The sequence below is a fragment of the Orbicella franksi genome, chromosome 4, assembly GCF_964199315.1.
Source record: "Orbicella franksi chromosome 4, jaOrbFran1.1, whole genome shotgun sequence".
Lineage (NCBI taxonomy): Eukaryota > Metazoa > Cnidaria > Anthozoa > Scleractinia > Merulinidae > Orbicella > Orbicella franksi.
In genome coordinates this window covers 32,953,437-32,981,149 of record NC_138148.1, presented here as the reverse complement: position 1 = coordinate 32,981,149, position 27,713 = coordinate 32,953,437, and the positions used below count along the sequence as shown (strand labels likewise).

General features: G+C 38.0%; 2 protein-coding genes across 3 annotated transcripts; both read right to left on the bottom strand.

Moving 5' to 3' along the window:
- Nucleotides 1-302: 302 nt before the first annotated feature.
- LOC145484086 (putative ATP-dependent RNA helicase DDX49) lies at nt 303-5,103 on the bottom strand. The gene is made up of 3 exons (XM_081462699.1): nt 4,244-5,103; nt 2,616-3,002; nt 303-2,171 (listed from the first exon to the last, which is right to left on the bottom strand). The coding sequence occupies exons 1-3, from the start codon at nt 4,501-4,503 to the stop codon at nt 1,487-1,489; spliced, it is 1,332 nt and encodes a 443-aa protein (XP_081318825.1). The 5' UTR covers nt 4,504-5,103; the 3' UTR covers nt 303-1,486.
- Nucleotides 5,104-5,338: 235 nt separating this feature from the next.
- LOC145484077 (kinesin light chain-like) lies at nt 5,339-27,506 on the bottom strand. Of its 2 annotated transcripts, none has more exons than XM_081462690.1 (12): nt 27,027-27,506; nt 24,537-24,752; nt 21,565-21,640; nt 20,955-21,067; nt 20,422-20,540; nt 11,793-11,880; nt 10,161-10,262; nt 9,721-9,804; nt 8,742-8,831; nt 8,574-8,630; nt 7,627-7,869; nt 5,339-6,747 (listed from the first exon to the last, which is right to left on the bottom strand). In XM_081462690.1, exons 1-12 carry the CDS (start codon nt 27,252-27,254, stop codon nt 6,322-6,324), a joined length of 1,842 nt encoding a protein of 613 aa, XP_081318816.1. In that variant the 5' UTR covers nt 27,255-27,506; the 3' UTR covers nt 5,339-6,321. The 2 variants fall into 2 exon arrangements, with proteins under 2 accessions (XP_081318816.1, XP_081318815.1); XM_081462689.1 differs by having other exon boundaries at nt 7,618-7,869; nt 27,027-27,505.
- Between the last annotated feature and the right edge of the window lie 207 nt (nt 27,507-27,713).

Here is a 27,713-nt window from a genome sequence, read left to right as displayed (position 1 = left end):
GTAAGCAACCACCTCTCATCAGCGACCGCGACTACTTTTAGAGCTGAAAGTTTGAAATTTTCTTTTGTTTTTAACCTCCCGTAAGCAACCACTTGACAGATAATATTGAGAAAATTGGAGAATAAGGTGTTGTAACATTGCATTCCTGGGTAGTACCGGATTTTTTCTCAAAATTGATTTTTCACATGAATAAAACATTGAAAATTTAAAGATAAAATGCACATACACTGTACTCTATCAGGCTTAAAAGAGACGACCTAAATGTCTTAAAATTACCATATGCTAATGAGGCAACATTTTGACCCACTATGCAGTTCTAAGCTCTCGTATTTTAGTTTGAACACTTGGTTGTTTTTTCGAAAAAGTGATAAGCGCCCTGTCTCAAATAAGCGCCTTCCCTTGAGGTACCAAAAGTAAATAAGTGCCCTAGGCACTAAATCAAATCATAACAGTATTTAGAGAAATAGACTGAACCATTTTGCCTAACAAATTTCCCCAAACTACTCGCCACAACTTCAAAACCCATTCTCTTGTTCCCAGTCAAACAGGGTAGAATTTTGTTTCTCCCCCCCCCCCCCCCACATAAACATTTTTAAGTCTCAAATTTATACAAATCCATCGTCCCTTCCTCCCCCGTAACTTAAATCCAAGGAATCTTCAGACTTTTAGTTCAGTTTACTTCATTCAAGTTGTTATCCCAGTCAGCTGTTGACGCCATTCAAAATCTTCAGTTGAAATAAAATATTGTTATAATAAAACTCTAAGGCCACTGACATGTTCAAGTTCAAGCTGGTTCATTGCAGGAACATGTGCATTAACTGATGAAAGATGCTTTATTTTTATTTCTGTTGCAATCTCTTGAACACATCAATAAATTTATGTTATCCGGAGCATCCTTTCTTGATGGTAAACAGCTGTTTTGAGAAAGGTTGTCCCACAAAAGCGTATCAGCTTACGCAACAATGTCAAAGGTATTATGGGTAATGGTGGCTTAAGGTGTCTTGATTGAAGCTGCAAGTTGTTTCAGCATGATAGAGAGAAACAGGGCAAACATTTACTCATGCTTCCCTTTCCTTCTTGCTGAAACACTGTGAACCTAAATCAAGTTACGATAAACTATCACTATCAATCGGCATTGTGGTGTATGCTTAAGTTTTGTGACACAACCTTTGTTGAAACAGCTGTATACAGATATTGTTGTTGCAATCAAACTCCATGTTGCATTTCTGCTAGACTTAGGGCGGCATGTAATACAAACTTTGGTAAGGCTGTCAGTGAGAATAAAAGAGTACTTTCTTACTGTTACATTCAATTTTTACAACATCAAAGTATCACAGTTTTGTAATTTTTGTATGAGCAAGTGTCAAGAAGTAAAGCTAAGTTTTGGCACAAATTTCATGAAATAAACTATGTGAATTTTGTGCCATGTACCTTGTTAAACCTCAACTTCTTTCAGCCAACCACAGTTTCAAAACAAAATCATTTTTCAATTTGCTTTTTCTCTCCCATGTTTGTTCGTCCTTTTCTTTTTCACTGGCTTCACATCAGGATCCTTGCCTTCCAAGAGAAGTTTCTTTCGCTTGTTAATCATTCTCTTTTCCAGCACAGCACTTCCTCTGACTCTCAACTCAGCCTCTCTTCTCGCCACCATGACTGCTTTCAGCAATGGCAGCACTTCGTTCTCATTAGTGTCAAACTCAACAAGCTTCATGTTGATAGTAGCTTCAATTTGTTTCACCCGCTCTACATCATACTGCGTCACTAGTGTTAAGGCCATTCCACCACGCCCTGCTCTCGCTGTACGGCCAACACGATGTATGTAGTCTTTTGGTGATGCTGGCACATTGCTGTTAATAACAAGTTCTACCTGGGGAATGTCCAATCCACGGCTTGCCACATCAGTTGCTACAAGAATCTTGACTATTCCTGACTTGAATGTAGCTAAGCCAGCCAGTCTTTCTCCTTGGGATTTGAGTGAATGTAGAGCCACACAAGGAAGTTCACATTTCCATAACATGTTTGCCAATGTTTGGCAGTTTTTGCAGGTATGCGTGAAGACAATCACTGATTTATTTTCACTGTGCTCCCTCAGCACATGAATGAGATAACAGTCTCGCACACTTGCAGGAGTTAGAATGTATTGCTGGTCAAGTTCGGCAACTGTTGCAATACTGAAAAAAATAAATTAGAGTGACTTTGGTTAGGCTGCAACCTCTCTACTGATAGCTACAGTGTAAGAACTAAAGTAACCTAATTACATGTATGTTTCCCCATTGAGAGATAGCCAACCCTCTAAATTTGCCAAAAACTAAATAAAAAAAGTTGACAAAGGTATATTTGAAACACAAAACAAATATAGTGTACACGCAAACTGAGCAGGTGTAAAAGTTGCCTTTTTCAGTAAAGATGGAACGACAAAACTACAAATTATATATTTTATTTGCCCGCAGTCTCCACCCCTTCAAACATTCCTGCATTCTTGCATCAAGGGTGTCATATGAGGGACAAACACATAATTGTTATTAATATTTCAAGCAATCACAAGTGAATTTCACAAGCATAGCCATAATATGTCAGCTCTGACTGCTGCTGAGGATAATTTGACTTTTACTTACTCAGACTTGACTTCATGGTAAAATGGATCATTGCAAGGCATCTCTCTCAGTTCCTGCAGTGTATCCGTGAGAGTGGCACTAAAAAGTAATGTCTGTCTTTTCTTCGGAACATTGTCAAAAATGACCTGTAGATCTTCACCAAATGATGGATCCAAAAGTCTGTCTGCTTCGTCAAGAACTAAGAACTTAATTCTCTTGAGATCAACTGTATCTGTGCTCTTAAGGTGGTCAGCAAGTCTCCCAGGAGTTGCTATAACAACATGAGGTTTTTCAGCAAGTGTCAAGGCCTGTTTCATCATATCCAGACCGCCTATGATAACAGCTTCCTTGAGGCCTATGGGTTTGCCAAGAACTCTGAACTGATCACAGATTTGATAAGCCAGTTCCCTACAAGAGAAGCATTATTATCACTTCCATAAGCAGCTTAAATAAGGGGAAGTGTTTTGTTGATCCTTGGGGTATGGTGACCTAATGGATAGTGTGGTCTCTGGAGTGGTCCAGGTTCAAGCCCTGGCCCGGAGTCATTGTCTTGTGTTCTCGGCCCAGGGAAGGGTACTCCCATATGAAAAGGTCGGGGATGGTCGTTTGAAAATTTGAATTAAACCCCTAAAAGGAGACCAATCTGAGCGTGGCTTGAGATTTAAAAAAAAAAAATAAAAAAAAATAAAAGATACTACATATAATGGAATAGGCTTTTGCTCTTTGGGAAAGGAGTCTGGGCTAGTAGACCAGACTTGACAGACTGGTGGAGATAGATGGCAGAAATAACAGCTTTTTTATTTCTTCAAGTGCACTCTAAAAGATACTTTGACAGCTAAAAATTGTCAGCATTTTGTCACGAACACCCTACATGAGACCACAATTGTTGATTTATACCCTTAAGTAAGGCGATGAGCATCCCCCACCTTTTCATATGGGAGTTCCCCCTGGAGTTCTTGGGCAACACACTTTACTCTCACAGTGCATCTCTCCACCCAGGTATATAAATGGGTACTGGTAAATTAAAATGCTTAAGATAACCCTACGATAGAATACCATCTAAGCCTTGGACAAGTGGAAATACCCCTAGTCACATCACATTTACAGAAACTGGGGTTAAGCACAGGCTGAATGAGCTCAAACACAGGGAATGCCTGGGAGTTGACCCAGAAAATTACGTACTGATGACATCTACTGATATGAGTCATTTGTATCTAACTGGTTTTTACTGGTTTTGAATTTTCCCCTGCCAGCTAGACAGTGTAGAACTTTGTGGGGCTATGTCATCGGAACAGATATTTCAATGGGGGGTTCTGTAACACCACAGACAGGGGCCCACTTTGTTCAAAACGCTGACATCTAGTAATTTATCCAGAGTTTAAGTGTTACCCATAGTTTGAGCCACCATAACTTATGATCAGGCGTTCTTTTTTCCACAGCAGGGGGAAGGAGAAAAAGAACGCCTGACCGCAGGATAGAACAACCAGGCCAGAAGAATCATTAACTTAATTTCGTGCCCCTAAACCCTCACAAATTATCCGAACAAGACTCTAAAGAAACGGAAACCTACAGGTCAAGAACCTCAAAACTTTAAGCAGTTTGCCTTCACATGACGAACTACACTGATTACCTACATAACATAATTTTACCTGGTGGGAGTGAGAACTACAGCGAATATCCCGTACGGATCTTCGCAGAGTTTCTGAAGAATCGGCAGAGCGAATGCTGCCGTCTTCCCGCTTCCAGTTTTCGCACAGCCAATACAATCTCTTCCTGCTAAGATTGGTGGAATACAGTTCTGTTGAATTTCCGTCGGAGATTTTATTCCCACAGCGTGGCACTGTTTCACAAGCCATTTATTTAAACCCAAACTGGAAAAAGTACACGTGTTGTCACTGCCGTCCGCCATCTTGTTGTTGAGCAACTTTAGCTCGCACAGCCATATGGGAGCTAACCTGCGAGAGTCCCACGCTCGAGGACCAGTGCGCGAGGCGAGCCCCTGCTATACGATACGTCTTGATCTTGTACACAACCAGGAAGCGTGACTTTTCCAGGCGTACACCCTTACAATCAAGGAAAGATAAAACAAAATACACGGAGTGGTTCGTCTCCTGGATCGACATAGACATTAGAATTTAGAAGTGTTGATTTTGGTGGAAAGAAACTCGACAAATCCGGAGAAAAACCCTCGGGGCAAGGCGAGAACAAACAACAGACTCAATCTGGGTTTCGAACCCCATACTGGTATTTTCTCAAAATTGTTCTTTTATGAAGTTTGTCTACTCCGAGGCTGGCCTACGTGTAGCCGTACTACTTTCTCGAGGCCAGGTAAGTACGGCTGGCTATCTTGATTGTTGAGGCGTTAAATCATAAGTTCCAGAGGAACATGCAAGATGAAAGCGTCAGCAGGGGTCACATTCCACGACATCTTAAAACGTACCCTGCTTCAGGAGTTTGCTCAAGCTGGAGAACTATAAGAGGAGCGTTGTCAGTTGGCGCTGCCCCCCCCCCCCCCGAAAAAAAGTCCCTCGGCATTTTCCACTCGCTATCTTACACTGGTCCACAACCAAAGGAGCCGCTAGAAGACGTTACCTAACAAGGCAACCCCGAGAAAGAACGGCATCCGCTACCCCCGCCGCCCCCACTCCCACATCCCCTTACCAGCCCATTTTCCCAAAGGAAAGAATAGCGTTCACAAATAAAGGAGGAGAAGAGTTGGAGGTTACATACAGATTACTGACGAGTCCCAGTCTGTCGATAATTTATTTCATAACCTCTCTCTCTCAAACGCCACTTACTTATGTACAGCATTCCTAACACGATTGCCATAATTAAATATTGTTTATCTTGATTTTGACCGTGTGAAGATCATAAGCAGTAAATTTCAACTAGGTTGCTGGCCATAGCCACAAGCAAACACCACCGACTGAGAATAAATACAGTAAAACAAAAAAGAAAAGAAAAGAAAATCGAGAGGCAAACAACCTGTTTAGAACCAAGACTGAAACATCGATTCTCCACACTAGTTGCTATACATGATTTTATTGTTAGTTATGACAATTTGGCAGTGTATCAAGACAACACCTATTCCCGTCACCTGTCTGTTGGGAATAAATTAAGGTTGTAAGGAAATATTACTTAGTGACCATTCTTGGAAATAAAGTTTTCAAGAGCTAGAACCAGTGAATTTTAGATTGTCTTCCTACCAACCAGTAAAACTTCCACCAAAATGTTCTGGATCTCCCCAAAATTGTTCTTTTTTTCACCTTTATTTCTAAGGATATCAGGGATTCCATGTCAGGTTTCTGTTGTAGGATCTATTACAAGCTGTAACTTTTACAGGCGGGGGTAAAACAGCTACGCTACGCACAGATGGTTAATCTTGTAAAATTCAGCCTAACGTTTTCTAGTTCCTCGTTCGAAAAGTCCCTCAATCTTCCCCAGTCTAGCTTAGTGCGCTGTATCTCAGGTTTAAGGCAAGTTTTAAAACGCAGAAAAAGAGTTAGTGTATCTTGAAACAGTTCTTTCAGCAGTTTCTCATGCATAATTTCACTACGATACTTGCAGTTAACCATAGCTGCAAGTTCATACTAAACTGAAACAGAAAAACAAACAAAAAAAGAAATGATCATATGAATCAAAACTTGCTATTGACGAAAATAGTCTAATCTATCAGATAACTTTCTAGCTCTTGGTGTCGTAACGGATTCCATAGGGCATCGGCTCGTCAAGATCCCAACGGGGCTCCCCTGGTGGTAACACTCCCCGACCTCCCCCTGTCGTGATCGGGTTGCGGTTGAGCAAGCATAGGTGTGCTGCGAGAGATCCTCTCTGACGGCGACAGCTTGGCATGATGGGCTAGGTTGTCACGTGACGACGACCGCTGGAGCCGTGTACCGCTGCCGCCCATCTTTTCCATCAGCTTTTGACCGCGGCTGCTCAGCGTTCTTTTGAGGCGGGAAAACGTTTTCTCGCGTTTTCCGTTCTTCTTGTCGTCGTTTGGATCGTCTTTTTCGGTGTCTATGGACGTTTTGCTGCTGCTTCCGTTCAAGGACGGAGAGGAAGATGCCACACTGCTAGTGGAAAACGAACCTCCAGGGACGTCTTCAGCTAGAAGCTGCGCCACTTTGGTCTGGCGAACAACATCAAGGGCCTTACAAGAGACGCAAAGGTTAACAAGATTAAAGAGGTGATGTTGTTAGGTACCTTTAAATTAAAGAAACGATAATAAAACATAAAAGGATAGAAGAAATCAAAAATAGAAAGCTGGACAATTGCAGAATTGGTCATCGGTGAAAAAAAATGGCAAAAAAACTGTCCGTGCAACAATTAAACTGGAAGAGCAACGCTACATCTGACTGTCCAGTTTTCATCAAGAGGATCTACTGCATGTGAACTAGAATTAAAATCAAACAAAACGTCTAATAATGATTTGAAACTGGAAAAAAATACAAGATGAATACTTGGAAACTAAAACAAAATACAACTGGCAAAAACTGAAAAAGCTTCAAACGGATTGCAATCATGACATCATTAATAATAACAGATACATTACTTGCAAAAAATTTCGGACGATTTTAATTTCGGACAAAAAAGTGTCCGAAAATAAAACCGTCCGAAATTTCTATGTGTCCCAGAAATATTTACCGTACAGTATAAAACTTTGAAGTAGCTTCAAAGCTCTTAGTTTCTTTTATGCCGCGCTTTATGGAGCGAACTCTTGTTGAGACACGACTTGACATATGTAACGGCCTGATAGAATTTGTGTTATTTTCTCGTCGGTGTATTCGTAAAACCTTGAGGCTGCAGTAAAACCATCGTTTTCACAGATGTCGTTTTACTCTAATCCGTGTTTTGTAGGTGTAAATTTACTTTAGCTGTGTTTGAGCAAAGTGTCCGAAACTGTTGTCTGAAATATGTCCGAAATGAGAAAAAAAGGTCCCAAAATTAAAGGTCCGAAATTCAACGTCCGAAATTTTTTGCAAGTAATGTAGTTTCTACTCAGTTAGTCCCCAAAACTCACGTTACATACGTTCTGCCGCGACCTCAGCGCACACTCTTCGAGTGTCTCCGCTGCTTCAAACTTGCCCTGCCTGCGGTACAATGCTCCCAGATTCCTGAGGGTAGTGGTGACAGTGGGGCTGTCTACCTTAGCCGCTTTGTGCCAGCCGCCATACTCGCCGTACGGCGCGTTGTCTTTTCCGCGCTTTCCGTCATCCTCGAGAGAAGACTCTGTGCCAGGCCCAAATTCCCGCTCGTGCGCTCGGGTCAGTACCTGGAGAAAATGCGAAAGGAGAGAAAATAAATAAGAATGTAGAGGGAAATGGCCGGTAATTTTTTACGAAGCGGGATGAAAGAAAAGCGACCAACAGAATAGCGCACATTATATGACCACCCCTTCATTTAGGGGTAGCATATTTTGGATCTTTGAATTTCGCAAAATCTCATTAAGGGCCTCTTCATATGAGCCCGGTCAACCGCGCTGGCTTGACTTCCGAGATCTCACCTCGATTCTCACCTGCGTTCGGCAAACGAGAAGCCGGGCTGACCCGGTTACCGAGATCTCGGTGGCAAAAACCGAGATCTCGGTAATTAAGATGGAACCTTTTCTAAACGAGCAATCCAGGCCGGGTGACCGGGACGAAACTTTTTTGACAAAATCGCTTCGCTTACCCATCATAGTGGCCAAAATGGCATAATTTTTGCCTTGTATGTGTTTCCACTTCAGAAGTATGCCAATTAGCTTTATAAGTAAAGGAACAAGAGTCAACAACGCTACGATAATCACGAACGATACAAGTTTATGTTGCACCATTTTTATTTTGTTCCTTGAATTTTATCCCAGTCAACCAGGCTAAAATTTCCCATATGAACAGACAAAATTCGTCCCGGTTACCGGGCTCATATGAAGAGGCCCTAACAGATATCAGGGAATCGTGCTAAGGGTAAGCAATCAACTTGTGTTTAACAAATGCATACCTGCTTATACAGTGTTTCCGCCGCTTTGTATTTTCCTTGCTTCAGATAAGCGGAAGCCTAAGAAAGAAAGAGACAACAAATATCAATATGGAGTCCACCAAACAGGAGAAGAATTGAAAACTCGAAGCGGTTTTGCGTTAAGTTCTGAAAATGAGCCATTATGCCCACCAAGTTATTCTTCGTTTTTGCCACGTTCGGATCATCAGGACCAAGCTTGGTTGTGTAAATTTCCAAAGCCCGTTGATAATATTGCTCGACCTGTAAACAGAAACAACAATACGGCAATGGTAAGGAAACAAAAAGAACTTTACACCCTACGGCTGTCACTACACAGCGCAACCAAGAGTAGTTTACTAATCACACAGTGAAAACGTGGTACTTTTTCCAAGTTAAACGTGTAAAACCTTTGCTACTCGATCAAGGGATTTTTTAAAACTATTAGACTTTCTGCGGGATGGTTACTTGGCTCGAAAATTTCGCGCGCAAGTAACAGCTCGCCACCAAAGACACTAAAAGACACTCTTTAAAGCACGGAATTTCTGACGGGCGGAAGAAGAATCTAGGGGTTCAAAAAAGCCCCGTAGCACTAGTGCCAGGCAAACTGAAAATTGGTGCTTGAAATAACCCAGGTATGGCGACTACAATAGTACAGAGCAAACTCTTCTGATGTTGGTGAAATTTGCTATGGATGTACTATTGATCGCAAACGTCTGTTGAAATGGCTTTTTTTTTTTTTTTTCAGGCCTTGCACGCACTGTTGGTTTCAGCCGCGATTTCAAAAAAAACTGATCACGTGACGACGAATTTCATGATCGTGTGATGAGTGAATCTTTCCTCGGGGAAGGTGCTTCACAGTTTGTTTGCAAGTTTCGCACATTCTAGCAAGAATTCAAGATATGCTATAGAGAACGAACAAACGATGCAAAATCCATCGCATGGGCAAGATTTGCCTCGACCTTGATAATTTTGAGCAATTTGCAACAGCTATGCCATAAACTGTAGCCAAGAGACGTTTGTCATCACGTGATCACTTTTTTTGAATCCGCGGCTGAAACCGACGGTGCGTGGAACGGCTTGAAAAAAAGAAGAAGCTATTTCAACAGACGTCTGGGTTCAACAGTAGTTAATAGTAGTTCAGCATGTATACCTCGTCATATTTTCCTTGGTTTTGACATAACAAGGCCAGATTGTTCAGCTGTTTTGCCACATCGGGATGGTCTTTACCCAATACCTGCAAGGAAAGAAGTATCAGAAGAAGTGCGCTTAGAAATATTCTGCAGCAATAATAGGAAAGTTTCCAAGCTCTTTCAAATACAATTTGATTCAGAGTAAATTCGTCTGCAAAAGTGCTCGTGCCAAGTGCTCTGTCCAGTCAGCACGAACATTCCTTTTTTCAACCAATAAAGGCCAAGAATTCACGTGCTTTTTCCAGCGTTTGGCACGGGTTGCACGCTGTGTTTAATCTGTGCTCTGATTGGCTAATTGCGTTTACTTAATTTGTTGTGATAAGCCAAAGGTGAAGACAGCTGATATTTTTTTTTTGTTTTTAACGTGGTCATTGGACAAACCACTGTAAACAGTTCTTACTTTTTCTCGTATCTCCAAGGCTCTCTTACACAAAGGTTCTGCCTCTTTGTACTTTCCTCTCTTGCCGTAAAGAACTGCTAAATTGTTGAGAGTTGCGGCAACCTAAAACAAATACGACAACAAAGGTTCAGTTCTTTGCTACAACCCAAGAACGGAAAAGGACAAAAACAAAAAAAAGAAAGAGAAAACTGACTTGAACAAGAAAAATCTTGGCAGAAAAAACTTAGAGTTACATGTAAACTGGCTTAAAATACCGTTGCTATTCGTTGAAAGGTTGGATTAGATTTTGGCAAGTTCTAAGTTGTCAAGAAACGATCTCTGAGGCTGTAACGCAACTGATATTTTACCACGCGCATTAAGCTTTTTGATTTCTAAGACGGATAAGCTTTTAGAAGCTTTTAAAATCAAATCCGGCTTTGAACAGCAATATTTATCTTCGCGAAGTAGCAAAAAAACCACATCGCTCGCGATACAAAGTTGAGCTAAATTTCATCTTGTTACAACGTTGAAAGATCTATTGAAAAAAACTTACCCGACTCTTGGAACGGTCTCAAAGAAAGGGCATACAATGAGTTGCGGGAAATAAGTGAAGTTAAAAAAAAAAAAACAGAACTATATGTTTTAATATTCAGTTGTCTGCGAAAGTAACAGGTGAATGTTGCCCGTCGTTCAAATCGCAACAGTTTTGGCAATTCTTAGACCTTTTTGAAAAAAATTCCGGTGTTTTTCTAGACTTCCAATGGGTTGAAACTTTATTTTGCCATGAGTTTAGCGGTATTTTATCGTGTCTCAAACCAAAACTATTCAAGCTGATATTTATTGGCTTTCCCAGCATAAAAACAGCGGCCCAAATCATGCACCAGACAAAATAAATATTTGGTCGCTTCAATTCGTCTACAATTTATTTGCTCATTTGTTACGATCAACAGGCATAACTAACAACCTTCTTTTAAAAACAACCGTTACCTAATTTAGTGTCTGTGACATCTTAAAATACTGACAAATTAAAATTACCAACAGAGACGAAGAAGGCTAAAAGATATCGAATATACGTTCGCACAAGATCTTGGAAAACTCCGAGAATAGAGTGTTTATCGAGCGCCAAATGACACCGTTCAATGAAAGACCCTTTGACCTCGCAACAGAAAATGACGCCACACAGTCGCTCCTTTTATGGACAGTAATATCAGCATGGTATATCAGTTTCAGGTAGAGCTCCCATGGACGGCGATCAACGTTCAAACTCGTCACGTAACAAAAAGATCGCGCGCTCGAACAAAATCTAGCAGAGTTTCTCAATGTTCCACAATGAATAGGGATGCTTGGCTAGTTGGTTTTCTGTTCACAGAAAACCGAGAAAATGTTGCAAACCGTGGGCAGGTTTCAGTTTAACGAACATTTAGATAACAAAACAGAACAAAGCTATGATCACCAGAGCGAACGAAAATCGCTTATTAACAACGGCCACGCTTCTAGAATTCAGTTCTTTTTTCGACTATCTTTAACACAGGTAAGGTGAAAAGTACAATGTTTCAAGTACGTTTTGTCAAGAGTGAAACCATGAAAGAGAAGGAGAGTGAAATTGAGGGACAGTCTACAAAACACCAAGTGATTATTGATCAAACAACTCACGGCTGGATGGTCTTCGCCCAATGTTTTTTCACGGATCGTCAGCGCGTCATGTAGCAAGTTAGCAGCCTCTTTATACTTATTCTGATCTCTGTGGAAACAGGTAAGGTAGAGCACAAATGTTAGCGCACTTTTCAACTTGGCGTTTACATAAGAAATCCTATTTTGACACAGCAACGCTGTGTCGACACCGGCTTTCAGCGAACATCTGTTTCTCGATTCCGACGAAACAGAAACGATTTAAAATTTCTGTTTCCCTGGGAAATAACACGCCATAGCACAGATCGAGATATTAGCTTTTTAATCCTTAAATCACATTTAGATCCGTAAAATATTTGAAGGAAAACTTTCTCATATGACTTTCCACGCGTCTACTCCAAAGGAAATTCGATACAAAATGATTTTCACCATAAGTTAATTTTTAAAAGCGCATTCATTGCACCAAATGGAAATAACAAGCTAATAAATATTTTAATTTTGAGAATGCAATTTTGAAAAAGCTTAATCCATAATACCGATGCAAACAAAAACAGCTTTTAAAAAACCAATTAAACAGTTGTATAGTTTCAAATACTACCCCCCCCCCCCCCCCTGTAGTAAATAATTTGGAAAACAGATTACACAGCTATTTTCCGGCGTAAATGATGCGACGTTTCGTTGCAGCTTATGCTCGCTATACATCGCAAAAATTATCACAACAACACGTTATTTATTTCTTTTTCAAATGGCGAATTAGCATTAGAGAAACAGAGCAGAACACAGTCCATCGAACAATCCCATTTAAAAAAGGCAGACTTCTTGTCTGGCCTTAAATGCATGACGAAAATTCTAGGCGATAAACCCCGATTTAAGCAACTTATCTACCCCCAGAACAGTCTGTTTACTAACTTATTTACAGCCTTTGAATAATAGCTCACGCTTCAACGAATGAAGCAAGTATAAATATTAAGTGTTTGGCGTGAAGTTGACAAAACAATAACCCCACACAAAGACCCTCAATTATATATTCAAACGTTCTTTTTCAAACACAATTGAATAACGGTTTTCTTGTACAAGACTAGTTTCTGCCAAGACTTGCGAGCGACCAAAGAGAAACACGAACAATTGTTCGTCAAAATTGAATAGTTTGCGTTTCAGCTTCGCGTTTTTGCTCAATAGTCGGTTAGATAGAGTTTTGTGTTTATTTAGGTATGAATTTCTAACCTCTTGACCCAAGTTTGACGACAAACAAGTCCTATGGCGCGAATAACGATAAGAAACAGGATAACAGAAGGGGAGAAAGGTAAGTATAAATCAATCTTTCAGGGTGTATACTACAAGCTTGTTGCCTTCAGTCAACTCTTAGAATTCAGCTTCGACAGAAAAATAATTTGTGATCGGTCACCATGTTCAGTAGGTCTTGAAATAATGAATAAATCTTCAGAATTCGAGAGTAACATAAAGGCCATTCATAGAAACGAAGCAAACATTTCGAAAATGTCGGGAAGTTTAACTGTGTTGTATAACTTGCAACTGTAGTTTATAATTTCACGTCACACACCAGACTTAACAAGAGACAACCCTGACTTCCTGCAGGCTAAAGTTTGCATGCTCCTTTTTGTGAAGTATTGGTATGCCAAAAATTCCTAACTTCCTATTTACAAGACAAATATTTCGCAATTTGCCTTCCGAGAGTTTCGCGTATCCTGTTTATGTGGCACGCGTGTGTCATTTGTCAACAAAACTTGTGATGGTTTGGTTTTCAGTTGGTTTCGATATCCTCTAAATTAAGTTTCAATTTCACGAGGGAGCTCAGCGCCTTACATAATTAAGACTAATTATAAATTCTAACTGATTGAAATAACTGAAATTTTCACCTAATTATTCTAAACCTTTAGAATAATTAGGTGAACAGTTCAGTTTAGGAGAGAAATCACATTGTCTGCAGATGAATTAGTTTTAGTTTAGACGGAGTGTTGCAAAGGCATATCAAAGATTGGCATCCACTTTACAAACTATTCTTTAACAAAGAACATTGCTACAGAAAGTTGTATTTAGCGGCGTCAAAAACAAAGAAATAACAGAGTTTTTGACATATTTTGCCCGCAGACATCCCAAATAACACGCCCAAGTCTCGATTTTTCTTAATGACTCAAACTTTGACACGAGTATAATTCGAGGACAGTCACCATGTTTGTCTTAATTCCCCAGGGAATAGGTTTCTGTCATTCACTGAACCAAAATGCGAGTTTTCGATACTTTTCGAAACATATCTATTAAATATATATACTAATTCATATTCTCATTTATTTTGATAATTCTCGGTTTCAATAACATTCAGAGAGAAGTTGTGAAGCGCGAATTTTACTCAATGTGACCTGGCGAGGCAGCATTCTCAATTGAAGAATGTCTTTGATTGAAGGAGCTCTTTTCTAATGTTTCTAGCTGTGAAGAGCATTTTCGTCCAAGCTGAGTTTCAAAAAGCTTTTAAAAATTGTGAAGTTTGCATTCTGGTTTTATCCTACTCGCAACGAGATCTATTTAACATTCCTCGTTGTTGTTGTTATTTTAATAAACAAACTCCAAATTGTAATGTGTTAAGCAAAAAACGTCATTTTCTTCAAACTTAAAATTTTCCTCAATCTTTCAGAGGCTTCATTTCCTTATATTTTTCTAGAAATCAAACTTTTATTTTCAACACAGTCTTGTTTAGACTACAGTATACTACTGCAGAATAGGATCACCTCGAATCGAGCAAAGGCCAACTGTATTCAGAGGTCTAAAGTGTCCGGAACAAAGGGACGCGGTCCGGGCAAATTTACAACTGAAGTGACACTTTAAAGTTGTTACGAGAATTTTGCTCCCATTCTAGCATTTTATACTATGTAAAATTAAGCTGCTTAGTTGAACATGATCTACAAGTGATTCATGCCTAAAATGTTGTTTACAAACGTTTATCACCTTCACAGTTGTCTCAAGGAAATCACAAGTTATTTATAACCTTCTGTATTAAATTCAGGTTTCCCTATTTTCCTTCATCGCAGCTGTCTCTTAATTTATCTTAGGTTAATTAAATTCCTGTTTTGCTGTTGACGTGGTGTTAGAGAGAAAATGTCAACGGCATCGTTCCGGTTCATGTTAATAAAAAACTTCTTTGTCTGCTTTCACCTTAAGCCAAGCATACAGATGGTGAGAATAAAGAAAATCATTGTTGTACTAACAAAACATCAGAATTAAAAATATTACAAGAAGTAGAAATCAAAAATTCCTGCAAGGCAATCAAAATAAAAAATTCCTGCAAGAAATCAAAAATTCCTGCAAGGAGTCAAGAGAGTTTCTGTGGAGTGGATAAATTAGTTGACAAAAGTTAAACTTTGTTAACAGATATGAAGCTACCCATGTTCAAATTTTGTTAGCATTTTTACAATACTGTTCGGCCTTGTGTAATCAAACAATAACTTGTACCAGAGGGAACTTTAAAAATATTATAGTTAATCTATCCTATATTAGTGGGCACGACATTTAAAAAAAATAGAACTACAGACTGTTAGTTAAATTTCTATCAAACATCATACTAATCCCTAGAATAATATTATGAACAGTTGTTTAATGGAAATTTAATTTCAATAGTCAGAAAAACATTAATAATCATTCATCTTCTGTGTTTATATTGGACTGAAGTCAAAATAGTCATGTTATTCTTAGAGTAATTATTATAAATAATTTATTAATAATTATTGCTCAAACATTCATTACCAAACTTAAAGTTCCAGAATTTTGCAATCTGAGGTGCCATGGAAAATTTTTAATACCACTTTATTTGGCTGACATTTCTTTCCAAAAGATTTCATTAAGTTCTCTTTGAATTTGTTAATAGAGATAAAGTTCAAACCTACAATGCAGTAAATTGTTACAACAACATATTGCTTTATCAAATCAGTCTTCTTTCAATAAATTTTTTTAAGAAACATGTGGAAAAAATCATGTGAATATGATTTTGCTATTGCTATCTCAAGCCGGCTGAAAGATACTTTAAGGTTTGTTTTAGAAAATACACAGCTAAAAGGGAGATGCAATTTTGCTTATTTTTGAATTCCTCCAATATCACTCATGGAGTCAATTCAGAGAGGAAATGTCTGTGGTTAGCTATTTGAATCTTATCTGCATGCCTGATCAACCAATACCTTACTTAACATGTTGCTCTGTCTTCCAATCAGATAATTATTAAACTCTGGCAATAATTACTATTCAGATGTAACCATTTTTGTTTTGTTTTTTTTTGGAAAAAGATTACACAGCCTTGCACTACAAGAAAGGAGTGATTTAATCACACACAGGATATCAACTTGTTTTCAACAAATCTCTGTAGAGGGCACTAGCCTGTTATTTCCCATGCAGTAGAAGCTACAGAAATTGTCAACCCATCATAATGTTTACGTTCGTCACTGCTTTTTACTGCTGAAGAATTTTTGGCATGGAATAAAATAGTTTACACAACGTTTAGTCATGCTACACTGTGAAATCTCTCAATTACGGCTTGACGTTTGTTTACATAGACACAGGTATACAGCCTCTTGTGTAGATTAAAAAGTCAAGCCAGCTACATGTGAGATAATTTTCACAGTGGGAATATTGCACAGGTTCAAGTAGCATCTACACAATCAGCTTTTTATTTGTTTTACAACACATCTTCATTACTTACATTGTGCACAATCTAACTAATATTTCCTTACAGGATTTCCTAAACAGGGATGACCCTAGAGGGTAGTGACAGGCAATACCCAACAAACATGTTTTGTTCAAACTGAAAAAATGCTGCTCCCTAGGAATTGAAGGTAGGGGCTCTCAAGAGCAAATACTGACAACACTTCTACCAAATGTGATTATGGGAAAGGAAGGCAAATATCTTCTACATGTAAATTGGCAAAAGGGGCTTCACCTTGTTACATTATAATAAAAATATTATTCTAATATCCTATATTGACGAAATTTGGTCAGCATAGCATTAGACCTTGTTTTAAAGAGACTTCCAAAAAATTAAAAAAGTCTAATTCTTCTGCCACACGACTACAGAAACAGCAATGACGCATTACTTGAACATTCCAAAACACACCAAAACACATGCTATTACACTAAATTCCATTAACAATGAACATCTGTGCTTTGCCAATGTGGACCATGTTTTTAGCTGTTAGCTTAAACTCAAATCTATGTTTTTTTTTCTTATTTGTTAAAGTAACTGGTGATAACTTAGTGTTGATATATACCTTAAAAATAGAAATCTTCTTAAACAATACCTATAGCTTTGTATACTTCTTTCCATTACCCTAAAATTTACTTTTGTTGCAAGTAATATTTAAGGCAAATATCAAATCTAAATGCTTATTTGAAGCTGTATTAATCTTTCTTGTAGCACTTCTCCCAGAGATGCAGATGGGAAAGAAAAGACCTGTGCGATGCAACCAAAATGCCGACATGAGTCAACAATGATGAAAAAAAAAATTAGAATGGCAAAAACAAGTGGATTGAATGAAAATTATTTGATGAGCAGTACATGTGAAAAAATTGTCTGCTGGAAGTGAAATGCCTATCGCAAGGTAACATCAATGAAAGACATTCATTCCAACAAATGAAGACATCTAGATGTAATGAAAATGATTTTACGACCAGTACACACAACCAAATGTCTGACATAAGTCAACAATGATACAATTTAAACGATGACAACAAGTGACTATGAACTTGGAATTGTTGAAATGATGCAATAAAACATTCAATCAGAATGTTTGACGTACAAAAGTAACGGTAGAAAATTTCAAATGGTGAGGACAAGTGAATTCAGTGAAAATGATTAGCATTACATGGAATTCAACTGTGTGACTTAACAACGCTGATATTCATTCAAACAAAGACAACATGTCAGAGAAAACACTCATTCAATGAAACTAATCTAATTTGAAGGTACATGATACCAAAATGTCAGATGAAGACTAATGATGTCAAAGGCAGATGAATTCATGTAAACTTCAGTGTCAGTAAATAAAGTGGATTTTATGATGCAAATACAGTTGTTTGTGTTGATTTTCATTCCCTGTAATGGCCCAGCCTCAGCATCCAAAATCTCATGACCAGTTTCTCATACAATGTGTAGTTCCAGAAAATGTCCATACTCCCCCCTAAGAAGGGATTGAAATTCCCTGGGGGTGGGGGGCTCTGTCTATAGACCAAAACATTTAAAGAAATGTATGAGGCTTAATTGGAATTTCAGGAGGGGTGGGGGGGGAGGGGTCTTGGAAAAAATCCCTTACATGGAGGCATGGATATTTTTAGGAACTACACATGTGCACATTCTGTATAATTTGGCTTGGGGGAATTTTTTTGTGATGTGATCAGATCCTTATAATTTCTTTAACCTGCCTTACTTGACTGTTACTTAGGACAGAGAGAGAAATTAGAAATTCATTATTAGTGGGGACTGACTATCCACCTTAGCTCAAAGGATCAGTTCTCCTCACTAACTACCCACAGTTCCTTTACTGCTATGTAGAGTTCCAAGAGTTTGGTAATGTATCAACTGAAGACAATTCCCCACAGTTGAGAATTTTCTTAATTCTCATCACCTGTTTGCTTGACAAAATGTTTACACTGCAAGGAGAAATAAGATGTTGATAGCCCCTGGAAAGTTCATGGTTTATGAGATCATGGATTGTGGCACGCATGTGGACAGATGTAGCACAAGGGTTATCTCACGAAAACAACACTGAATTGTTGCCCACAATGGAAAACAGTAAACAATGGTGAATGAAAGAAATATTTAACTCCAAAATCATAGCAGCAATAACGCTAAATACAATTGATATTATTTTCACTCCTCAAAGAAACCACACAAGAGTTTGAAGTGTAAGCTTATTTCCCTGGAATTACCATAATGATTGATATATTTTGTAACTTTCCTACCCTTACAAAATTTTTATAGCATCTTACTTTTCTTCTATCATTACTGGACAACTCTATTTTACAACTGTAACAATCTATGACTGTGTGTGGGATATCCCTGATTACAAAAAATAATCATCTTATGTTACAACTATACCACTGCTAATAAAGCTACTGAGAAAATATATCTAAAAAATTAACAACATTTTATGCATTTCCCGTGCTGCAAGCACGAACCAATAATTTCATCTACTTTTATATCCATTTATATCCAATTTCCAAATTGTTAACACCTTCCTTCAAGTTAATAATGCCTTATTTCTGGAACAGAGGTCCCAATCACATTATTTTGGCAATCTAGCTAATATCTGACACAACACTAGGAAAATTCACTCATCACGTAAACAATATTATTAGTGTAACAACTGGATTATACAATGGCATGAAACACCGCAGTACGTTTTCATAGCCAATAATCAATTTGTCATCTTGCATGTGAATCTAAAGATGTCATTTGAGAGCATATATCACAAATCTTTTTGTCGGGTCATTGCAATCACTGATGGAATGTATGTAGACATATAGTTGTAGATTGTGGTATATTTCCATCATTATCTTCAAACATCAAAGTTTTGCAGTGCAGTTTACATGTCTGCCCCATCTAGACAGATACTCTTGAGGCCAGCGAATTCCCAATGTGACCTCGCAAATACTGTCCAACAGTCTCTTCAACAGTGTCCATGTGTACCGTCAACTTGTCGTGTTGCTCAAACATGATGCCAGACACAAGCAACAGCTCGTTGTCTGTCATGCCACTGTCAGCCATTGATGCCTCAGAGCTGGCACCAGACAAAAGTCCAAGGCTCTTTACACTAATCCTGTCCAAGCTGCGGTCGTCTTCAATGACATGCCTCACTGGATGCATGAGGAAATTAACTATGTCCCAAAGGACACACTTAGGGAGATCTACGGCAGGGTGTACTATATTGTATCTGACAAAGGAAATGAAGCCTAAGATACAACATCTCTTGCACTGTATCAGTTATCACCCATCAACTGCTGCAGCAATTGACTATGCACGTAACAATTCCAAGCAATTTTTTTCAAAATATTGTTCTTATTGCATAACATACATGTACAGTTATTATTGTTAACAAATTTTTGTACACCTGAAAGGATCCCTCTAGTGCAATGCTGTGAAGGGATTTCCTGGCCGCTTGTAACTAAGTTAATAACCCTCTCTATGCTACAATACCCTAGCCAAAATTGTTACATGTATACTCTGCAAACAACTGCAGGATGACAAACAAACCAACAAACAAACACAAAGTCCAGAACGGTGCTGCATAAAGAATTTGACACTGCAATAATCACTTGGAACACTATTTAGCCACAAACACCAAAACTGTCCAGAAAATGCCTTTTGTTCAACTTTTAACCCCTTCATTCCCATCATCGAAATGCTAATTCTCCTCACCTATTCCATGCATTTCTTTTGAATCTGAGTTTGGAGAACTTAGAGGTATAGGTATCTCAAGACCGTTTAACATTAAAAAATTTTTTTCCACATCAATTCACAATGCTGTACACTACTGTAAACAATGTCAGTTGTTATGTACGACAAGCTTATCAAATGGACCATAACTTACTGCAAATGAGCCTTCTGTGGAGCAAGGTAAACAAGTAAATGATGAAGCTACTGATAGCACCACATTACCTGTACACAAGAGCAAGGATATTGAGCATTGTAGCAACATCGGGATGATCATGGCCTGATGTCTTCTCCAAATCTTCTAGTGCTTGCTTACAGAGGGGAACTGCCACTTCGTATCGACCCTAACAACAGTATATGAGTCAGTATTTTGTACACCTTTCACTTGACAAGAGTGCCTTTCATAATAAACAGTACCGCATGAAAGTACTGCTCAGTAGCTTTCATTTGAATGGTCACACACTCTGATTCAAACAAAAGGTTTGAGAATATGCCAAGGAATACCTCTTCAGGAACAGGCAGATAATTTAATCACTGCTATTTGTGACCTTTTCTATCTGTTGGCAATGCAATTAGACAATCCTTTCCTTTACACATTCAGTTTGCAGCTTGGAAAGTACTCACAAGATTCAGGGGACCGTTGGCATTAACAAATTAAAACACTAGAAAGTCATTTCTGTCTACTTGTTTCTGCCCTATGAGAAAGTCCTATAAAACTGCTTATAAACAACACAAAAAATATGTTAAAAAATTCCTACCTGTGATGCATACTGTATAACTAAATTGTGCAGTGTTCTTAGACGTGCAGGGATTTCATAAACACCTGATGCACTAGCTGAAGTCGCTGATGATGCCTGACTTAGTGTTTCATCTAGGACAAAAAAATATAACAAAAGGTTGCATTACTGTATTTGCAAAATGACATGACATAAAACTTAAGACAATGCACAGCACACCCATGGAAGCATGGTGGCCTTATTGTTAGCGTGCTGGTCTCTGGGTTAGAGCCCTGGCGGGTCATTGACTACCACTGAATTTAATGCTTGTTGTAACCCTGTAATGGACTAGCATTCATCCAGGGTGGAGTAGAAATACTCCAAGCTGCTTCATTGCTACAAAAACCAGGATAAGCTCGGCTGTATGGGCCATTGGCCTGACGCAGACCTAACCTTTTTTTGGCAGCCCACCTAAATACATGTAGATGTCCTACGATTCAGTGCAAGTACGTTGTAAGTATTTCTCTGGCTGGTCACCAAAATCTTGTCTTACCCAGCCAGTAAATTCCAGTCTCCCTAAAACACTATCCCTAAGTGCATGATTATTACTTATGGATTACTTAGTCCAAATCTCTAGGACAAAATTTCATACCATCAACTTCTGTTTCTTCCTCATCATCATGCGAGAGCATGTCATCAATACTGATGTCATTTTCAATCCCCTCATCCTGTCCAAGAGAAGAGTTCTTTTTATTAAAAAAAGATATTTTTGTAAATTATTCTTACTGTATATTTGAAAAGGCAGTTTGTATACGAAACTGCATGCTTATCAGAGATTTTTGGGCCATTAGCAGACTATTTTAGTCCTACAAATCTTCCAACTGATATCCTAAGAACAAGTACCATACAAACAGCTTTAACTACAACATCAGACATTGACTTTTCACAGGTCACAAAGGTTAAACATCAATATGCTCTCTAATTCACTAAAAATAGCAACAGGTTAAATCTTTCGACTCTGTCAAGAAAAAAAGGCTAATTTCTATGATTGTAACCATAAGCTGCCAATCAAGGGTCCTGTGAAAATTTAATTCTTTTCTGAAGTAGAACACTTCTTTCATTTATTTCATTCCAAAACAATTAATCTGCATAATTATGTTTAAAAGCAAGAATCAACAACTAATAAGAGCTTAGTGTTGTCTCTAAAGTTGTTTTAGTATAAATCTACTAGCGTTCTATCATGAATGCCATTCTCTGACTAGCTATGCTACTCATTATCTATTCTGTCATAGATAGTGAGTAGCATGGCAGCATGTGCTGGGGCTGCTTCTTTGTGTTTTCAATGTGTCTTTGATGGGGATTTGGATTGAAGTTTTGAACAACTACTAGATTTATACTAAAACAAACAGATTATTAAGGTTACTTCCCACCTTCGCGGGTGCCCTTCAGGAAAAAATTCATATGTGCGCCAGTTTCAATAAAACCTAAACAGACTATATATCAGTAGAAAGCTTAATAAATGTAGTTCTTGAGAAAAATATAATTTAAGTGACTTTTTCTTTTGGGAAGTGTCAGCAGCCGGTAAACCGTGAAACGACCGAGGGTTGTTCTCTTGAATTAATCGGGTATTGAATGCCGCGGCACGAGCAAAATGGCTGCACAGTCTTATTCAACAGACATCAATCAACAAAACGGTGTCAGGCTTTTTCGATATTCTGATTGGTTGCCAAGATATCCTAGTTCAAAGTTGAAGAAGCTAAAAATATACGAGACGCGTTGCGTAAATGGTCGCCACGGGAAAAATATTTCAAATATGATAATTTCCTTACACCGTTTTGTTTGGTATTATCCGTGAAATGCTTTGGCCAAATTTTACGAAAATCCGTGAAATCTACATACCCTATTAATTCGCTCAAAGTCGGCACATTCTACGAGAAATCAAACGCGAGATTTTTGCTCAAAAAGGTTTGTAAACAACTCGCACCACCCAAGGAGATTATGTCGCCTCTTGAAACCACAAGCCAATGGCGTAACAGGACCTCCTGGCGTCAACTACAATGGGTTAGAATTTCCCAGGAAAAGTGGCATTACAGTCACGTTTTCGGTCTGTTGACCGGCAAGACGAAAGAAAAGCAATCCTGGCAATGGGTAAAGTTGCCAAAGGCAAGGGGAAATCCCGCATCAAGAAACGAAACGCGTCAACCGAAGGAGAATCAATCGAATCGAGCGAGAACATTCGGGCTGCTCTCATATCCGAAATGAGGTCTTTGGAGTAGGATGTGTTTTGTTGATTTATAAATTATTGTAAGTCAAAGGAAAGCACATTTCCAAATCTATGTCTGACAAAATTTAGGTATGATGGTGACTTAATTCTTTGTAAGAAACCTGGACGCGAGCATGGAGCGGAGTACTTCTTCAAAGTTTATTCCTTCACTTCCACAAAAACTGCAAGTGACTCCAGCAAGCTGTCGATTGAGCTCGTCCAGATTGACAATACTCTGGTATTTCGTGTCGCTCGTTTTGAATTCTCCGTCATCAGTTTCGTCTGATTCTGACGATGAGCATCCGTGGTAAGTTGCATTATCGAAAGCTTTGATTTTGAAGCAACTTGCTCCAACGGAAGAACCGAGTGAATCAGCTGAATTAGACCGCGCGTGTTCATCAGTCAATGTCGACAAAGGTGCTTGGCCGAACCAAGAGCCTTTGTCGCTTTCTGCGAGGCTTTTTTTCCTTTCTTCCCCAAAACCTTTCCTTTTTCTCTTCTTTGGCCCTGGTGTTTTCGTTGATTTTACCCAAGGACTTCTTTCTGTTTTAGATTTCTCCATGAAACTCGAACGCGCAATGCACAAAGAAAATATGCAAATCACATGAAATAAGAACCCCCTTCCCGCAAAATTTCCTCCGAGATGCCACCTACTTATGAGATTATGACACCTTCATTATTTATTAACTTTTATTGGAAAACAAATTTTGTTAAATAACGTCGGCGAGTTTTAAGATTTTTAAGTTTTTTTTTCTGCAAATGTTAGATAAAATGATAAACTTCAATTTAGGCAAATAAAAGAAAAAATGATTTTTTTCAATCTTGAAGGTAGGAAGTAACCTTAACTTTCAATTTCTATACATGATAGAAATCTCAAGCTCATAATCTAATTGTTACTCTGACAGAAGTCTAAGCATATGTAGGCAGTTTGCTTCTTCTGCAGATCAAAAGTAGCTCAGTCAGACATTATGTGTAGTTTTCTCATTTTCTGCCTACGCAATGAAACCATTTACTGCAACATGAAACTAGGCCTCCTAAAACCATAGTTCATAAATTATGTAAAGTTCTATCTTTTAATATGAAGCAAACAAACTGGAGAATGAGAAACAAAATCCCAAAGTTTAGGTATACAGTGATATTGCACAAGAACAAACAAAATAAAAAGAACAGTGTAACACTTACATGTTTATCCTACGTAAGTAATTCCACATTTGATGAGCACAAAACATGAAAAAATGGAAAAAAATAAACTAAATAAATGAATGAAATTCAGACTGTCAACTTTAGGAAACCCTCTGGAGTGGGTGTCATTCAGACAAGGAAGTTCATTTATATGGAAACGAAAGAAAAAAAACACTCACGTCATCATATTTTTTGATAGAGTTCATGAATTCCAGATGTTTCTTCTCTTCCTCCAGCTGGGCAACCTTTTGTTCACTTTCTTGTAGTTTCTGCTGTGTGACTGACAGCTCTTCTCTGAGCCATGCATTCTCCTGACAAAGTCTTCGCACTTGAGCTTTTAATTTCTGTTTCTCGGCCTCGACTGTGCTAAGATGGCTACACAAAGCCATCATGACCTAGCAGGAAATAAAGACACATAGTGTCAGGAAAAATACTCACAATTTATACAACAACTAATAAAATACAACAAGGGCTGTAATTTAATGACAAGTGAATGTTTTAAAAACCTCAAATAAGTATTAAAAGAATCATACATTAGTAGACTACATAAAACATATGTTATGGTTGTTACAATCTACATGTACCTGGAATGAGTTCTAAATATGTAGTTTGTGTTGTAATAATCATCCCTAATGGCTGAAACCACATATGGAAGACTTGCTACAGTATTTACAGAGCTAAATTTAGCAGTATTTACCCAAAACTGGAAGACAGTGTCAGAGCATAAGTTAAAATGAACAGAACTACAACTTTGAATAACTTGACTGTCTTTTTTGATTGACTTATTTATACTAATTATGTACAGAAGACAAAATTGTCATTCATCACTTACAAAGAATTTCACCTTAAATAATTGCTTCAGATATGTTCTAGTGATGAAAATTCAGAGCAAGACAGGTTTCTCTACAAGGCCATGGCATGATATGAAATTCCGCATACACTGATTGCTTAATCTTTTGAATCAGTCATAGTACTATTTTTAGGATCAAGATAAAATTCCTCAACTAACAATGTATAAATAAAAGCTGGATATATTGCTTTCACTTTCTATTATGCAAAATGATTTGACTTCCCAGAGATACACTACTGAGGACTTTTATCATGAGAACTCAACAATGACTCACAAACATTGCTTGTAATTTAATGTGTCAAATATTTCAATGCCTTTTGTTGCAATCTTGAAAATTCAGCTATCCATAAAACTGAACATGCTTGAAGAAAGTGAATAATTAAAACTGATTTGTTTCTATACACAATTATTATTATTAACTTTTTTTTTTCACAGGCCAGTCACATTTGTGAAATAGTTGTAGTCTTGACTAATCAAAAAATGCTTATTATAAATATAGTGTGGGCATCTCAAGTAGCATTTTTTGAATGTTTGTGGAAATCAAAAACCTGAGTGTCAGTTTAAGGTTTGTATACTGTAAAACAATGTTCTTTCTAAAACTACTCAGTTAAAGAGTGTTTTGAGTAGTTTATGCCTTTCAATGAGAACAACAAATCACCTTTTACATGGAAAATAAACAAAGAAATAAAATCTAGAAATACTGCATGTAATTTATTAGACAGTGCAATTAGTTACGAATTTTCTCTTTTTTTGTCTGTCTGTGAGAAACCGGAAAAGTGGCTTTACACCAGACAACAATTTCAACATAATTTCATTAACTGTGAAATATTTAAAAAATGAACACATTCAGCAAGAAAGTTAAGGACAGTCAGTGTAAAGACTTTCAATAACATCATGGTAAACTTCCAGAGAAAAATAATACAATTTAGATAAGTAAAGTTAGCTTGTGTCTAACAAGCAATGTAAGAGAGCCCAATGTATAGTCAAAGCAACGATCCTTGACAAGAAAGTCTGTAGTTATTTTTCTCTTTACACTTTGGGACACCCATAGTGCAAGTTATTGAGCTAAACTCTTAAATAATTTAAACCAAACACTTAAAGTGCTTGGCATTGTTTGAAATTTCTAATGAGGGCTAATTTCATTTTGGTAGGCAACAAGGGCGAATTCTGACCCGATTTATATTTTTTTCTCGTGTGTTAAATTCAAAACTTGCGACACAGAGCTTTGGACTGTAAATATAATACAAAAGACACGAGTTTTATGTCATTATTTTGCTGTTCTTCCTCAAGTGAAGACAACAAAAAGATGTTTTTATGAACAAATTGCAAATTAAGCATACACGTAAATGGTGAAAGAACCTATAATTTCTTATCCGACATAACTGAACAAGAAACTACAAAAGCAGCAGCACATTGCTTTGGACAGGGATTTCTCGTGACTACATCAATACAGGAAAGATTTTAACACACGATAAGAAATTCACTAAAATATCTGTCACGATCGATGAATTTTTAGCACTGTCAGCGGCAAAGAGAAAAATATCTATATAAATAATTCCCTTTCGTTAAGATGTTGGATGTTAAATTTCCCTTCGTATTTTTACAAGTTGATCTTTACACTTAGGTGGTATAAATTCTTATCTAGGGAGTAATAAATAGGACACGAGCTCCAGCAGTACCCACCAGCATGGTTGCGTAGCAAAGGTGTACATGTTTTCATCAATTTTTTTGATTTTAAGCCTTATGAGCTTAGATACACCCATCGTTCAGGGAAAAAACAAACCCCTCTTATAAACACAGTTCTCAGAAGAATACTCACCTGGGCTTCTCCTAATCCCAGTTCAATCTTGTCGATCGATTCCTGAATGATAGAGCCCTTTTCCCGCTCTAACTCGTTCTCTCCATCGCTCTCGTTGTTCGAATTGAGACTATTCAAGATCCCCGAATGTTCATTTTTCAAGGTTTCTAACCCCCGAACAACGTTTTTTGTGTTGTTGATGATTTCATCTTGTGTCCATTTGCGATTATTTCCCTCAAGATTCGTCATGTTCTCTTAGATTCGCCCGACGTAAAACCCGATAGACAGATTTTCAAAATGGCGTCCAGAAATGCCGTTGATCTCTATTAGAGACAGTGGTTCCTTTAAGATAACACCAAACAACGGAATCTACGTCCCTGAACGTTCTCTAAATGTTTAAATCCATCTTCTTTATGCTCTCAGGCAATTCAACCCCATGCCAGAAGAAAAATCCACCAAAAACTAGCACCACATTCCTTCTCGTGTCGATTTCGATGGTCGCTAAATTTGCATGATGTTGCTGTGACTGACAACGAGGCAAACACCCTTATTGTTAGGGAGGGGTGGTCCGAAAATTGTGCCTTGAACATATTGAAGATCCATTATTTTTTTTTAGGAGAGCGTTGGGCAATTTCCAAAAATAATTCTTGCACTTTTCTACTATCCAGGTCCTGTGTTTGACTTTAAAAAGAATTCTTGCATAAGCTG